This window comes from Dendroctonus ponderosae, unplaced genomic scaffold (assembly GCF_020466585.1).
Source record: "Dendroctonus ponderosae isolate FM_Combo_2020 unplaced genomic scaffold, Dpon_F_20191213v2 Dpon_F_20191213_4, whole genome shotgun sequence".
In the NCBI taxonomy this organism is placed as follows: domain Eukaryota; kingdom Metazoa; phylum Arthropoda; class Insecta; order Coleoptera; family Curculionidae; genus Dendroctonus; species Dendroctonus ponderosae.
The window spans coordinates 1,260,779-1,277,499 of record NW_026018611.1 but is presented as its reverse complement, the minus strand read 5'-3'; the positions used below and the strand labels follow the sequence as shown (position 1 = coordinate 1,277,499).

Below are 16,721 nucleotides of genomic sequence, written 5' to 3'. Positions count from 1 at the left end.
GTCATTTGCTCCCAAACGATGAGGTTTTTCGAGTCGTGTGGAGAGCACTTTTTTGTGTAGTATTTTATAGTGCCTAAAATGAAGTATTGTTTTTGGTGACTTTGACGTTTCAAAACAGATATGAGGAAAATTAAATTTGGATTACACGTAGTGTCATTTAGTGGCGAAGTCGAAAACCAATTTTTGTTCAAAAAGTTAGAGATCACTATTGGATATTAAACGCTGTACCGATTTTCAATTTGATTCGGCAAATATTCACATTTCGAATTTTTGCTACTTGACTGTCTCCCATTATTTTAGCGTGTAGAATCACCCGTAAAAGTTTCCTAACGCATTTTCCGAACACCCAGTATAACTAAGCCTGACGTTGACAGTGGAGGCGTATGGCCAATGAATGACAGTTGCGACTTACGTCAAACTTCAACAGCGGCAGCCGCCTAGATGCACCTTACCAATATTGTCTGTTTGAGTGAGTTTGGGCTCCTTGCTCTGTTGCTAATTCCATGCGAAAGAAGTTAGTTTGGTTTGTTGAGTCGTTAGGAAGGTGATGAATGTTTCTCTGGGCAAATGGGCAAATCAAACTCGTCGCAAGAAACCGACAGTCATCGATATTAAATCCAAGACGTATGCCGGCAAAAAACCGTTCAATTTCATGTTGGAAACGTGAGAATGCCATTAAGTAAACCGTTTTTTTCTGTAGATACAGTGCAGCCAAATGAACAGTTGCAATCAACGTTTGTTCGAGGCATTTTAGCGTGAAACGGCGCTCTCTATCTGTTAGCCACAAATGTTGTGTGGGTTTGTGGATCTGAAACTGATCGTTTTGATCAACCAAGCACGCCACTGAACGGGTGGTTTGGTTGCTAGCTAACTGATAACTTCCAAATGAAAAGAATCCTGCTTAAAACTTGGATGGAGAGTAACAGGGTCCGTTATTATCGGGGCTTCCGGTGCCCAGTTTTTCATCATCGTCGAAGACATTCGCATGCCTCGAACTAACTAGACTCCATCAATTGAGGAATATTTTCGATTAGTGGCCGTGGGTCAACAAACAATCGCAGATGATCGATCGCTCAATAGAGGCCATCACGGCCAACAAAAGAGATCGATACCTAATTCGTTCATGGTTTAAATTAAAAGTGCTACTGGGTACTGGCTGGACGGGGCCGCCGGCACTCCTATAAAAAATATCAAATTAAAATTAAGCTGCATCATGTCGGATGGGTACCCGGTTTTACATTGTTGTATTACTTCACTGTGTATAGTTCGGGCCACTTTTTGTGGGGAGCGGCACCGTGCTCTCCACACGAACCTTCGGTCTAAAACGGCTGGATCATGCCCTGGGCACTCTCACTTAAAAATATAACCGAGAACGACTGATTTCATAGTCGCCAGAGGCGCTACAGACGATAAGGAGCTACAGATTAAATCATGAAATAACCCGCTGTATGAAAATATTCTGTGGATGAATGCGATAACGCAAGTCAAATGTCAAATAAATCTTCCCCATTGTTGCTTATGGGTTTGTCATGGACAAGATGTCTGTCGCTGTTGTTTATTCGCTATCATCCAAAGAAAAAGCCTCTGCCGATTTTATTCATTTCTGACGATATAATCTGTGATAAGTTGTATGATTTCGTGCCTCATGCTTCCTGCACATACTGGATTGTGATATGTTTCCCCATGTTACGTAATTTGTGAATATTTTGTTGGGTAAGTCGAAATCACTTAGCTTATTATTCAGGTGGCATTTTCATCAAGAAACAAATAAATGGAAAACAGGATATTTTTCTCATTAGAGCTAGTTCATAGCATCAGGTTGCTCACCGCTGAAACCCGTACTTTACACCTCTGTATTATGTAGAATTACAGATTAGTATTTAAACAGAAACCTCTGTTCAAAATGAACAGTGATATTTTCATATTTTCAGATTATCTTTTTCCTTATCTGTTTTCATAAATCGTCAATAATCTGCGAAGATGGTAGCTGTTTATTGGTGTCTTGAAGGCAGTCAGAAAATGCACGGCTTCCTATCACAAAAGGCGTATGTTTTAAAGTTGTTCCTAAAAATGCTCCAAAGATTTTTTCATCTGTAAAAAGTATTTATATAAGCAATAAACAACAAGTAATATATATATTTATATGTATTTTTGTGTAGTTGTGTCATTTATCCCTATTATCAGCTGCCCCTTGCGACACAATTAAAAATAAGCATGTGTAGTGGGTTCATAATGCAGGTTTGTTTGAATTCTTTAATTCTCAGCCACCAGGGCGCGCCACTTTGGCGACACACTTTCTACAAGAGGAAAAGTCGTTTCTATATAAAAAGCCTTCTTCTATGGGCTGGATGGTACCGAATATTCAAGGCCATCCGCTGCCAATTTCCTCGTTTTAAAGGTTCTTCGAGAGGCGTCACAAAAGGGTTCAGTTTGGTCCACATTTCTGTCATCAGTGGAGGCCAATGGTTTGGTACTTTGCTGCTAGTGGGCTCTTAGTTCTAAATCCCCAATCTTCACTTGCTTCGGATGAAAATCACTTGGGAGGTGTCTGCTGTTCATGGGTTTAGTCGTTTAGTGTTCCGTTCTCTGAAGCCTCACTATGTTTTATCGGGTGTTTGTGTCAGGAATACGAGAGCTATGGGCAAATGAAAATCCTCGAGATCCGCCTTAATTTGCAACTGTTTCGGCATCGGAATGATCTCGAGTCCAAAACAAGGTTTCCCAAACGTTTTCGATAATGGAACACTTTGCAAACCCAGAAATTTTAACGCAAGACTCGATTTATTTTTACGTTGATTTCTACTGAACTTTATTCAAGCACCTAAAAAAGTAACGTTTTTCCGACGAACTTTATGGATTTTTATTGCTGCATCTTCCACTATAGAAGTCGATTTTTCAACAAACAGTCGAGACTTGGTAATTTCGGTCTCACCGTTCGACAACGGCAGATCAATTTCAGATGCGTTCTGAACTTGGCTTCATTCAAGGCACCTTCAAACGACATTTTTTTTTAACTTTGGAGTGCTTTTGTTTGGTTTTTCATTTTTACTTCTGCCGCTTCTCAAGCCGATTTCTCTGCAACTGGTTGAAGTGTCGAAATGCGGGTTCCAGCAATCGGTAACGGAAGCTTTTATCTTCATGTGCTGTTTTTTAGGTTCCATTCCAGACTCTGGAACCTTCATAATGCGTTTTTGCGCCTTGGACTCTTTTTGTGCGGTTTTTCATTTTTACATCATCCGCTTCTGAACTCGATTTCTCAGCAACCGGTTGAAGTGTCGAAATTTGTGTTCCAGCAATCGATAACGGAATATTTTATCTTCATGAGCTTTTATTTAGGTTCCATTCGAGATTCTGGTACCTTCATAAGGCGTTTTGGTGCCTTGGACTCTTTTTGGACGGTTTTTCATTTTTAATTCTTCCACTTCTGAAGCCGATTTCTCAGCAACTAGTGCAAGTGTCGAAATTTGGGTTCCAGCAATCGATAACGGAAGATGTTATCTACATGTGGTTTTAGTTAGGTTCCATTTGAGATATCGGTACCTTCATAAGGCGGTTTGGCGTCTTGGACTCTTTTTGTGCGGTTTTTCATTTTACTTCTTTCGCTTCTGAAGCCGATTTCTCAGCAACTTGTTGAAGTTTCGGATTGTGGGTTCCAGCAATCGATAACGGAAGATGTTATCTACATGTGGTTTTAGTTAGGTTCCATTTGAGATTTGGGTACCTTCATAAGGCGGTTTGGCGTCTTGGACTCTTTTTGTGCGGTTTTTCATTTTTACTTCTTTCGCTTCTGAAGCCGATTTCTCAGCAACTGGTTGAAGTGTCGAAATGCGGGTTCCAGCAATCGATAACGAAAGATTTTATCCACATGTGGCGTTATTGAGGTTCGATTCGAGATGCCGGTACCTTCATCAGGAGTTTTTGCGCCTTTGACTCTTTTAGTGCGGTTTTTGACATTTACATAATCCGGTTCTGAAGCCGATTTCTCGGCAACTAGTTCAACTGTCTAAATTTGGGTTCCTGCAATCGATAGGGGAAGGTTTTATCTTCATGTGCTGTCATTTAGATTCCATTCGAGATTTTGGTACCTTCATAAGGCGTTTTGGCGCCTTGGACTCTTTTTGTGCGGTTTTTCATTTTTACATCATCCGCTTCTGAACCCGATTTCTCAGCAACTGGGTAAAATGTCGAAATGGGGGTTCCAGTAATCAATAACGGAATATTTTATCTACATGTGGTTTTAGTTAGGTTCCATTTGAGATATTGGTACCTTCATAAGGCGGTTTGGCGTCTTGGACTCTTTTTGTGTGGTTTTTCATTTTTACTTCTTCCACTTCTGAAGCCGATTTCTCAGCAACTAGTTAAAGTGTCGAAATTTGGGTTTCTGCAATCGATAACGGCAGATTTGGTTTTCCTGTGCTGTTTTGTAGGTTCCATTGGAGATTTGGGTACCTTCATAAGGCGTTTTGGCGCATTAGACCCTTTTTGTGCGGTTTTTCATTTTTACTTCTTCCACTTCTGAAGCCGATTTCTCAGCAACTAGTTAAAGTGTCGAAATTTGAGCTCCAGCAATCGATAACGGAATATACTATCTGCATGTCGTTTTAGTTAGGTTCCATTTGAGATACTGGTATCTTCATAAGGCGGTTTGGCGTTTTGAACTCTTTTTGTGCGGTTTTTCATTTTACTTCTTTCGCTTCTGAAGCCGATTTCTCAGCAACTTGTTGAAGTTTTGGAGTGTGGCTTCCAGCAATCGATAACAGAAGAATTTATCTTCATACGATTTTATTTAGGTTCCATTCGAAATACTGGTACCTTTATAATGCGTTTTGGCGCCTTGGACTCGTTTTGTGCGGTTTTTCATTTTTACATCATCCGCTTCTGAACCCGATTTCTCAGCAACTGGTTGAAGTGTCGAAATACGGGTTTTAGCAATGGATAACGGAAGAATTTATCTACATGTGGTGTTATTGAGGTTCGATTCGAGATACCGGTACCTTCATAAGGCGTTTTTACGCATTTGAATCTTTTAGTGTGGTTTGTGACATTTACATAATCCGCTTCTGAAGCCGATTTCTCAGCAACTAGTTGAAATGTCGAAATTTGAGTTCCTGCAATCGATAACGGAAGATTTGATCTTCATGTGCTGTTTTTTAGGTTCCATTCGAGATTTTGGTACCTTCATAAGGCGTTTTGGCGCCTTGGCCTCTTTTTGTGCGGTTTTTCATTTTTACTTCTTCCACTTCTGAAGCCGATTTCTCAGCAACTAGTTGAAGTCCCGAAATGCGGGTTTCAAAGCTCGATAACTGTAGAATCATTTCATCTGAGATTTAAATTTCGGATCAATCAAAGCACTGGTACCTTCAAAATCAATTTTTAAACTTTTGAGTGTTTTTGAGCGGTTTTTCAATTTTATGTCATCCGATTACTGAGCAAGTGGCTCAGATATCGGAATGCGGGTTGCTGCACTCGATAAAGAAAGCTTTACTTTAAATGTGGTTTGAGTTTGGTTCCATTCAAGCTGCTGTTACCATCGGAATACATTTTAAAACTTTCTACTGCTTTTCTGCGGTTTTCCATTTCTACATCATCCGCTTCTGAAGCCGATTTCTGAGCAACAACAATTGAGCAATTGGGTTCCAGCGATCGATAACCAAACATTCGTTTTACATGTGATTTGAATTTCGTACTATTCCAGCTACTGGTACCTTCAGACTACATTTTTAAGGTTTGCAGTGTTTTTGCGCTGGTTTTCATCTTCTACATCATCTCGTTCTTTCTCCCTTCTTCTTTATCTGAGAGCGGAGTTATTTAATAAGCGTGCAGTCTGATGATGAGGTCARAATCGGGAATTTAAGGCTTTTTTTGAGCGAATGTGGCCAAATTTTGAAAAATTTTCAAGCGTTTTCTGAGCTYAATCGCTYCGTTTTTACGTCAGAATAGGCSCGTGTYAGGYAAAGTSTCGAAATTCCTCGTTAAATGCTGTTTTTGGGGATGAAAAGRGTCTRGAAGGTTCTCTGATGTCTGATGAGTCCTCYCRGATATATTCTCTTCTGAGCAGACCGCWGWTYGATTTTATCACAGTTTCAGACAATTTCTGGGCGCAATTTAACTGCAAAGTTTTAGTTTTCTCASCACATTTGAAGACTGARCTATAARTGTGTGTGTGTGTGTAAAGTCGATCCGAYTTGATCTCGACACGSAAGGGATTTGAAATCCAGTTGAGAAGCGAATTTTCTGAGAGTAAAAAAGKAACCGAACGAATGAAAAAGATTGAKAGCGGCAGAGTCGAAAAGTCTCTCAGGCTTTTGGTGTGCGCGACCGCAAGGAAATTCCCTTGTAATGTTTGATGTGCCTAATAACGAGCCAAATCGGTCGGGTATAAGCGACCAGAGCTAAAAAGGCGCTTTCTTCATCGCGAAAAAAGCGCCACTTTTGTAATCTAATAAACGATTTTTAAATAAATTTAATACGAAAACTTTCCTTTCGCGCTCAGCCGACTCAGTTACGTAAAGCCGAGAGCCGGCGAAACAAAACGAAAAAACCATCGAAAGCAATTAATATTTCTGGTGACGTAATTTATTTCCCTTCGATCGATCCGCGGCAAAAAACAATACGCTATCGATTTCAATTGTCTAGGAAAAAGGAAAAAAGCGACAATTAAAAATTGCATTGGAACTCGCGGATTTTGCAAATCATTTCGGGTTTTTTTCGCACTTGGCTCTGTTTGTTGCGCAACTTTTCCATTGGAGCCAGAATGGAAAAGTGCGCTTTTCTCGTGCCGTCGCAGAACAACCGCGTTTGTCCATGGGAGAGTGTGACTGAACCTCAACCTCACCAACCGGTGGTTTGAGTGCGAAAAGTGCAAGCCTGACTGGGTTTCTTGATGGTTTGAGTGAGTGTCTGAAGGAGGCCGAAGCTGGTGTAAACCCAGTCGACGAATCGCGCGCTGTGGCACTGAAATAGAAACCGGAAGCGCTGTTCCGACATTTTGTTTTTGCCCACCGGAAATTAGAAACAAATGACAATCCATTGAAGGTGGTATTAAAATAGGCAAGCGACGCGATCGCGCGTGACGCTCACCTCGTTATGAAATTTCCAGCGAATTTGGCCCCCATTTTTCCCGTCTAGCTGCGGTTTTCAGCTGGACTTTGCCGCCTCAAAAACGTCGAACTTTGAGAATTTCACACGGAAGGAAACACCAGCAAGTTTTGCTCCTAGTTAAACAATTGCTTTATGATGCTTTCTTCTAGCCGACGCGCATTATCCACGGTTTCAAATTGAATTATCGAAAAATTCGTCTCGCTATGGACTTATTGACAATGCACGTGTCGAATTTCGATAATTTTTGAATACGATTTTGAGTCTGCGACCGTTGGCTTGCGTTGGTACAACTTCATTTTGCAACAATTGCGGTGTTCGGGTTGATTCAATTCGCTGATTGTTTTACCGCAATCGGACAATAACGGCTTCTAATCGAAAAACTATGCAAATCGAATGCAATGGCTTGCTCTTTTTCATTTTGCTTTTGGGAAAACTATTAATGAAACCACTTATTTAGTTGATAGTGAAACTGGGGATTTTTGATTGAGGTTTTGTCCCGACGTTTCGCCCGCATGCATGGTTAGTATCTTCAGGGGGGGGGTCATCGGGGTCATGACCCCCGCCCCCTTTCAATTCTCTATTCAACGATGCCAAAACGAACTCTCTGGCTCGAATGGTTCTTGAGAAACTTCGAAAAAAGCAGCGTCATGTTAGTTTCAAACACCCTGTATACAGAGAATATCTCCATAAAAGAAGAAAACGAAGGGGGATTGCCATTGACAGCGACAGTGACAGCGACCGGTTAGTCAGGGCAACTGCCAATAAACAAACATCTTTCTCAATTTGTGCTTCAAGTTTTTTTTGAGGTTAGCGATTTACGCTAAACCTGACCAGCTATCTAACGATGCCAAAACGAATTCTCTGGCTCGAATCGTTCTTGAGGAACTTCGAAAAAAGCAGCGTCATGTTCAAGTGGATTTTGCAACTCAACAAAACCACGCAAATCTAAAACTTCTTGAATTCAAGCATTTTTTGAGAAAACTGCCAACATTTCCCTATCCATTGGTCACTTTCTAAAAACGTCATTTATTTCTCTCTAGAATGATGTACAAATGAGCGTTCTTGCTCATTTTGCCTGCGAGAAATGAGCAAAAACGGGACGAAAAACATGAAATTTTGGCATAATCTTGCACCCAAGTGTCTGATATTCAAATTTCGCTTTCTGTGTCAGAAGACTGTATTTTTTCTACATAACCCCCCCCCTGAATTTAAAGCTGGATCCGCCCCTGAGTGAACACTATCACTTCAATCAATTGAGTGAAGCTGGTTGTGCCATTCAGGAACGCGCCTGGCATCGGTCCTCTCACTCGCACGCATGGCACTCTATAGGAGTGGCACCATGCTCTGTGCGCGGCTACGTTCCAAATTGATACATTTGCGCTAAAATTTTTTGGGGTTTTCGCAAATATTCAATTACCTTTCCAGTCAACTTATGCAGAAATCGGCGATTTTTGGGTTATTAAGCCGTGGTCGATTGAATTTTCAGAGGTGTGATACCTTTGGTGGCGATTAATTTCACCAATTTTCTGGATGAATTTCCACTGATTGACTTTTGTGGTGTTTAGGGGCCACCACTACCATCATGAGCACGATGAAGGTTCGTTAGCGTTCATTATTTTCCATGTTGCCCGCCCTCCAAGTGAAAGAATCACTTAGGCCAATAAAGGCCAATAAAAAATGATGGTTTTTAAAGGTCGGACACCGAAAAACAAACAGAATCTTAAATTCCATACACACACCGTGACAACTAGTGTGAAGAATCACCAAATTAGTGTGACATTCGAGTGGAGTTTTTGACGTGCACTGCCTGGCTGACGCAAATAAGCGCAAGGTAAATTTCGATTTTAGTCGGTTTAATTAATTTTCTTTTGAAACATTCCTGCTAATTGTTGCGTTCGATATTCGGCTAACTCGAAGCTGGCGATCGCCGGCAAATGTCATTAGCGGTTCAGCTGTTTCAAAGTAATTTACACGTATCCAATTGCTTGGCAGCTACCTGTGTTCGGTCGAGAATGATTGATACCGTCGTCCCATGAATGAAAACGCATTCTATCCGAATAACATGGGAAAAACTAAATCAAAAATGTAATTTACGGGCCTTTTTTAGGCCGCCGCCCGGGAGCCGAAAAAACCACGTGATCTCCGTTTTCGATCATTGAGGATCTTCTGTTGATTTTTTTTAAATAACACTGACTTGATGGGTTTTGTGTGATGGCTACCATAAAACGGCCTTCAGGCTTCAGGGGACGTTTTACCGGTTTTCACTCACATTAATAATGCATACGTTGCMTGAACTAAAAATATTCTACGAAATTGGGTTTTCCTGATTTGGTAGGGCTTATTTTATATCCAGTGATCCCGTCCAGTGCGTCATTGTCAAACCGGGCGGAAGACATTTTCTGGTGTCAAAAAAAGTGACGTTTTCCATGTCACCAATGGACGTTTACTCGAGAATTGCCCACGCAGTGACCAGTAGTCGAGGTTAATAACAAGCCTCATTTCACGCTAATCCACCATTAAGAGCCTCAAGAGTATTCTTGATAAAATGTGGGTGGTCCCGGTTTAAATTAAGATGAGTTGCGGAAAATGTCATCATATTTACTTTGAGTGGAGTTTTGCCATTGTCGTTACCAGTAAATCCTCTGTCCCATACGATTGGTTGAAGACATAGAGAGAAAATAAAATAATATACGATATGATACGAAAGTGTTTCTATTGGTTGGAGACATAGAGAAAATAAAATAATATTTTACTTACTCTATGGTTGGAGATCTGTCAATTCGTCGTCGTACGACAGATCTCCAACCATAGAGTAAGTAAAATATTATTTTATTTTCTCTATGTCTCCAACCAATAGAAACACTTTCATATCATATCGTATATTATTTTATTTTCTCTCTATGTCTTCAACCAATAGAAACACTTTCGTGTCATCGTATAAACGGAGGCACGGGACATGGRCTTAACGGTTTTTGCCGGTACGTTTGMTTAGCCRTTCAATTTGCCCAGTTAGTTAAATTAAAGCCAACTCCGAGCGCATCCAACTTTTTTGGTTAATTAATTTTCTTGATTATTCAAACGGTAAAATTTGCTTGAGTTTGCTGCCGTTTTCGTACGGCTGGCGCCCTCTTTTCATTGCCAGCCTAGGTTTTAGTGGCGCCATTGGTTGATGCCGCGATCTACTGACGTGAGTTGAAGGCCTTGAGTGCTTAGATGGCACGCCGAGCAGTGCTCAATAACGGTTTTTTTTTGCCGAAAAAAAAAATTACAATATAATTCCAAGAAAATGTTCGTAAACAAAGATGGAAAAACCTTTCTGCAACACCCCACCAATTTTGCATCTTTGTCAGCAGAAATTCTTTGTCGTCATCGCTGCTTTGGCATCGTTGCTTTGGATTCTGCAGTGACACCTGTGACACCTGTCTTGGACGCCATATTTACCATTTTCGTCTAATCCTCGGTTCAATCGCATCCCAAAATCTATTGGAAGTTTTATTTTGGGCAGCGATTTGAGTCTTTTGATCATGAATTCCTTGGCAGGCTACGGCAGTGATGATAGCGACGAGTCGTCAGACGAGCGCACCCCGGTAATATTACATAAGTATAAGGCAGGGAGTCAAGAGCCCTCGTGCCTTTTCCTGGTTAAAGGGCACATTTTGAATGTTGTGGTTCACGTGGGTCAAATGCTAGCAAGATCGTTTGAGGCTGAGGAAGTTTTGGTCGTTTCGAACACTCTCAATGGATCTTGCACGTGAAAAACTTACTCAAACCGGTTGTCTACGCTTTGGCGTAATGCTAAACTCTTACCCAGTTCGTTGTTTGCAGACGAGCTCCCACGCACCGACCTCGGACTCGAGAAGTGGCAGAAAACCGCCCCATGAGGACAACTACGAGGAGGTTGGGATGGACATGAGCGAGGTAATTTGTCCTTTATAGAAACCACCTTCCTCTCTATGCCGCGCCTTTTATATGAACTGTGTGGTTTCATGCCAGTGCTTGCTGCAAGGCACGGGATGAAGCCACTTGCAGTTCATTGCCACGAGCACTTTGAGGGTTTATAGTGGATTAATTGCACTTTATTCTATTCTGTGATGATTCCATCCAGTAGTGCTGCTCTGAGTACTCATTTGTCAGTTAGCCAAAGCAGCACTGGCTGGCTGGAAGGCTCCTATTCACTGCTAAGTAAAGAGACTGTCTTTGAATAATTTTCGCTAGTCATTCTTTAACGTATTTTTTTAAAACTGTGCAAAAGATTTTTGATATTAACATTGTCTGTTATAATTATATTGTAAAGACCTTGATATCGATCAATCGAATCGAGCCCTACAACAATCGAGCGCCTTAAGATGAATTCAGAACCAGAATCTTCAGTGTCTCGGTAAGTATTAATTAGGGTATTAATTTGGTGAATGTCATTACCTATACATTGCAATTGCTGGTGATTTCTTCAAAATTCTTCTTTTGTCTATAAAGGCAGTTATGGCCCTAAGGCTCACAAAGTGTGATTTATTGGGCCCGACTCGTCAGTCGGACGATTTCTGAATTATCAAACAAGCAAGCCAGTCGCCAATCACCTGCCCTGGTCAAGGCGAGAAAGAGTTTTCCAATTGTACACTTAAGAACACTTCCACCCCTCATCTGTCCTAATAACTACCATTTAGTAACACTTTTGCTCTTGTTGCTAGAGCATCAAATTCCTCGCAAATTTAACTTCACCTTAAAGGCAGGACCGGGCGGTTTAAGAGAAACCGTTTCTTCTGCAGGATTCGAACGACTCTTCTGGCGCTGATGCGGCCCAGTCCAAATCCGGCAGGGGCGGCGCCCCAGACTCGAGACCGTGTGCATCGCGCAGGAGTGCAAGCAAAAGCCCCAATTTTAAGAAACAGAATGAAAACAGACGAAATGGCCGCAATGAAGAGCGCAACAAAGAGGAGAGCCATCGAAGAAAAGATGAGCGCAGTGGCGGGAGAGACTTAAAAGATGACGACAGACGACGCGATGATGATAAAAGCCGCGATCGGCACAGGAATTATCGAAAGGATCGCAGAGACGACAGGTTTGTTCATACAATTGCGTTCTTGGGCGGGATTATCGAATGGCATTTGCAGGTCTGGGCGAGATAGGCGCGATAGGCGGCGCAGCCGAAGTCGAACCGATAGAAGGCGCTCCAGATCTCCTAGGCGCCAGTCCAGGTCTCCAAAGCCCACCGGATCCGGTTCAAAAGATAGAGGCCCTAGAGGGTTCCCATCCAGGCGGGAGAAGGCCGACAAGCGAATGGACCGACTTGACAAGCTGGGTATGTTGAGGCCACCGACAAGAAAAGCCGGTGTTTAACGGACGTAATTTCAGGCATCGAGTTCAAACCAGACAACTATCCAGCTTCGGCTCTGGAGGAAGCAGAGCGCAACCTCAAAGACAATCCGAACGGAAATCGTTTCTTCATCCCAGGCATCACAGGTGAGCGTTTCGGAATAGATATTGATGGAATGGTTTGCATGGATTCAGTTGCAGGCCGATTCAGAGAGCAGATCGAGAAGCGAAAGCTGCTCTGGCAGAAGGGCAAAGAGGAGAGCACGCCTCTGGTCAGCACACCTGCTCCCGGCAGTTTGTTAACAGGCGGCAGCAACTCCACGAAAGTATATGAGGCGACCACCTTTGCAGACGGTTGGTGTTAATTGGGCTTTTGTGATCAACTGTGGTTGATTTCGATATTTGCAGACAAAACCTCCAATAAATTCAAACGCCTCATGGGTATAAAAGAGACGGATCCAACCAATTTAGCGGTGAAGAGCACGGATGTTCTGAAGAAACAGCAGGAGATGTTCAGCTCTATGGAGGCGCAATACGAGGTGGCCAGAACGGCCACTCACACAATGAGGGGCGTCGGTTTGGGCTTTGGTAGCTTTCAACGGTAGTTCCCTTTTCCGACTGATTGCAGCCTGTTAAGATTAAAGGAGGTAAAATTCTTTTTATGTATTTATGTTCTACTGTATGGCATTTACTCAGCTCTTCGATCAGCACCAATGAGCTAGGTTTAGGCGACTATACTAATAGCATAGTAATAATAAAGTGAGAGTTACTGTTAAGTTTGTTGAGCCTAGGAGGGGCGGACGATTTCCATTTCAGCTTTTTTCTGTATATTATTTTCTACCAGTCAATGGGGATTTTTGGGGAAATGTTGCGATGCTAGACAGTTTGGGGCGTTGTTGCATTACGTGTAATATATACACTCAGTTGAATTTTGGTATGGCTTTTTTACACCCTGCGTCGCTATTTTAGGCTGTTTCGGGCGGGGTAGCCGGTCCGCCTTCCGCTTTACTTTCCAGGGAAAAGGGCGGTATTCGGCAATCAAACGTGTAGCCGTCTTCGCGCTCCATTCGAAACGTGCCCCTGAAACTCAGTATTAGTAGACATTTGTGCACATTAACGCCGACTTACCACATGTGGCCACTAGGGGCCTGCAGGCTTACGTGGCTGCTGTACTGGAAGGCCGGCAGGGTTTTAGTTAGGGCTGGTTCCTGGCCAACCACGCCTCTGCCTGCGAACATTCACCGAAGGGTGATTGGCTAGTAGACGCAACGAATCCCGTTCTGCTTACCTCTGACCGTTTCCAACGTTCCTGATAATGAAAAGATCCTCCAGTGCCTTTCCCGAAGCTGAACGCTGAGGCTCCCCAGGTTCTCCAATCGGATGCAGTAACGCCACTAAATCGTGCAAATTTAGGGAGGTTGCAGGAATGCAAACACCAAACTACCCACCCAATAAACTGAACTAGCGTGACTCTCTTTGCAACCCATGTAAAATGGGATGACTGTTACTCGGATGTTTTCCGTGGTTTCTTTGTGAACGTCGGATAGTTCCAACCAGGGATGGTTTTTGTTCTGCCACGCTTTCAATGTGTCCTGGGCTACGAATGGTGGATCTAAAAAATCGACCACTAATAAACGCGAATCAGGTTTATTTACGGGGATTAAGGGTAGGGCACCTCTGTTGGGGTTGGGTCCCAGGAATTTGTCGAACAATTCATGGTGAAGGGGCGCCTTTTCGGCGCTCACATAGGGAAATATGTCCTCGTGGGCCACGTAGTCCAGGCCGGGAATAGCGTACAGGCTTCGGGACGAGTCCTGGTTGCCCAGGAATGTTACTGCTTCCGTTTGCGCCCTCTGGAAGAAGAAGAAGATGGAGATTCGGGCTTCGCCCCCCCGCAGTCGCACTTACAATGTACGGGCAGTCCCTTTGGTCAATGAGGACTTGGTAGAACGTGTGTGTTCGTCCTCGGACTTCTTTGCCGACTCCTGCGTTCGTTTCCTCATCCCCTTCCCTGTGTTGGGGCAAATCCCTGAAATGAAAGGTTATTCGCCAAATCGTCCAGAAAATTTACTGCTTGTGTTATATAAGAACGGGTTTTTGTTTTTAAGAGTGAAATGAGTGTTTAATTGCATTGCTAACCTGTCATAGACTCTGGCCAGCCAGGGGAATAGAACCACCCCCCTATAGCCAAACACTCTGTGAAGAATCAGTTGTCCAGTGTCGTATTTCCCTTCCGCTTTGGGGGTTTCTAGTCGCCCCACTTCGGCTAGCCTGCAAGAGATTCTCAGTGTTGGTTTTAAATCAGTTTTTTTGTTAACAGCTCTACAGAAGGGTTTAGAGCCCCACAGGCTTCTGGAAGACACCTGCCCAACAGTTGGCTGTAAAGAGGACAGTTACCTGGCATAGTGTCGCCTGCTGCTCAACAATCGCAGGGAAACGGGCAAAAGCTTCTGCTGCACAGCTACACAGACCAGATCCATGTTATTTCATGCTTGATGCGCAATTATATTAGTCAAGCATTTTCCACCACAAGCACTGCGGATTCTGGGCGCCGAACTCACTTCACTCGATGGTAAGTGCGGGACTTGAACTGCGAATTTATGGGCCTGTAGGTCGAAAGGCTGAGCGGGGAAAATGCGTTTTTTGATTAGCGAAAATGAGAGGGTTTTGATGGGAACGTTACGGTGACGTATGCGATAGTGTCCGCATACAGCAACGGCAGGTGGGAAAATTTATGGAATTGATTGGGGCGCGGTCAATTTTGCTTGCTTTGCTGGGGCTTTGCCATTAATCTCCCGAGGGGTTGGGGAGGTGGAGAAAATTGCGAGAAAACACTGGCTCGAAAGTTGGGTTAGAACTCTAATGACAGGAGCACATTGGCAACCGTCAGTGCCAGCAAGGGCGTGGCATTTGGAGGGCCGGTTAATTTAATGTCGGCGACGATTTGTGTGTTTTGAATTATCGCTGCGGGGTTTTGGTGCAGTTTTTCGGGATTTTTGAGGTATTTGTAAATTATTGGAAAATTTCCGAAAATCCAAATCAATTTGCCAGAAAATTGACAGTGGAAATTCAAGCGTCACAACGTATCGATCAGTTGAAAATCCGCAGATGTCACACGTGAGCGTCAAACTTGGCTGAAAATTTAAAAGCGCCAGAAAATCTATACAGACGCAATTGCTAGATAATGAAGCAACCGGCAAGTGAGTCATTGCGAAGATTCCAGACGAATTGGCGCCGCTGAAGACTGATGAAGAATCGGCCATGTACAGATGTAAGTTAACCTGCAAGGGGCCCCAATGAGTGTGAATAGCGGTCGCTTTTGCTTTTCAAGCAGCCGCAATGTCCGACAGCATCGAGCTCCAACACCTGGCCGAGGACGACGGCGACGAGGTGCTCAGGTTCGAGCAGCCGAAGCAGCGATGCCGCAAATACCCCTATTTAGGGCTAGTGCTGGCCGCCCTCAGCGCGATGTTCTTTTCCCTATGTTCGGCCATCGTCAAGTGGATGTCCGATGTGAATCCCGTCGCTCTGGCCGCCTATCGGTTCATTGGCGTGCTCCTACCCACCATTCCCATACTGATCCACCAGCAGCGGCCGTGCTTCCCCAAAGGCAAGCGCATCATGCTGATTCTGAGGTCGTTTACTGGAACCACCGCGCTGATGTTGAGCTTCTACGCGTTCAGGCATATGCCGCTTAGCGACGCTTCGGTGATTGTTTTCTCTGTGCCGGTGTTCACCTCGATATTTGCCCGGATGTTCCTCAAGGAGCCCTGCGGCTGGTTTAACGTGGTCTCGGTGATCGTCACGCTGATCGGCGTCGTTCTGATCACCAGGCCGCCGATGATTTTCGGCAACACCATCGCCTCCTTGGGCGACAATGGACAAGCGCCCGAAATATGGGGCGCCGTGGCCGCCTTCAGTTCGACGCTGTTCGGCGCCAGTGCCTTTGTGATTTTACGCGCCCTGAAAGATGTGCATTTCTCCGTCATCATGACCAATTTCGGCACGTTTGCCCTGTTCCAGTGCTTGATTGTGGCGTATTTCATCGGGGCGCTCTGCCTGCCCGCCTGCGGCCTGGACAGGTACCTCATAGTGGCCTTGGCGGTGTTCAGTTTTCTCGGGCAAATCCTGCTCACCATTGCGCTGCAACTCGAGCAGGCCGGTCCGGTTGCGATCGCCCGCAGCACCGACATCATCTACGCCTTCATCTGGCAGGTGCTGTTCTTCGAGGAAGTGCCCAATCGCTTCTCGATCATCGGCAGCATTCTGGTCATGTCTTCTGTGATTCTGACCGGGCTCAGAAAGTGGCT

General features: G+C 43.9%; 3 protein-coding genes across 5 annotated transcripts in view; 2 read left to right on the top strand and 1 right to left on the bottom strand.

Moving 5' to 3' along the window:
- The first annotated feature begins 10,502 nt into the window (after positions 1 to 10,502).
- LOC109542999 (arginine/serine-rich coiled-coil protein 2) lies at positions 10,503 to 13,340 on the top strand. Its single transcript, XM_019912497.2, has 7 exons — positions 10,503 to 10,688; positions 10,927 to 11,019; positions 11,865 to 12,157; positions 12,210 to 12,397; positions 12,451 to 12,558; positions 12,613 to 12,765; positions 12,820 to 13,340. Exons 1-7 carry the CDS (start codon positions 10,626 to 10,628, stop codon positions 13,014 to 13,016), a joined length of 1,095 nt encoding a protein of 364 aa, XP_019768056.2. The 5' UTR covers positions 10,503 to 10,625; the 3' UTR covers positions 13,017 to 13,340.
- On the bottom strand, positions 13,065 to 15,280 carry LOC109543000 (polymerase delta-interacting protein 2). 3 transcript variants are annotated; one of them, XM_019912499.2, is made up of 8 exons: positions 14,809 to 15,279; positions 14,551 to 14,682; positions 14,320 to 14,440; positions 14,087 to 14,264; positions 13,860 to 14,038; positions 13,700 to 13,805; positions 13,540 to 13,639; positions 13,065 to 13,491 (listed from the first exon to the last, which is right to left on the bottom strand). In XM_019912499.2, the coding sequence occupies exons 1-8, from the start codon at positions 14,889 to 14,891 to the stop codon at positions 13,377 to 13,379; spliced, it is 1,014 nt and encodes a 337-aa protein (XP_019768058.2). In that variant the 5' UTR covers positions 14,892 to 15,279; the 3' UTR covers positions 13,065 to 13,376. The 3 variants fall into 3 exon arrangements, with proteins under 3 accessions (XP_019768058.2, XP_019768059.2, XP_019768057.2); XM_019912500.2 differs by having other exon boundaries at positions 13,860 to 14,023; XM_019912498.2 differs by having other exon boundaries at positions 13,860 to 14,264; positions 14,809 to 15,280.
- A 96-nt stretch (positions 15,281 to 15,376) lies between these two features.
- Positions 15,377 to 16,721, top strand: part of LOC109543001 (solute carrier family 35 member G1) — a gene marked incomplete in the record, with an annotated part of 2,693 nt that continues 1,348 nt past the window's right edge. Inside the window, 2 exon segments of the mRNA XM_048665594.1 lie at positions 15,377 to 15,682; positions 15,746 to 16,719. Coding sequence (XP_048521551.1) covers positions 15,673 to 15,682; positions 15,746 to 16,719 — 984 coding nt within the window.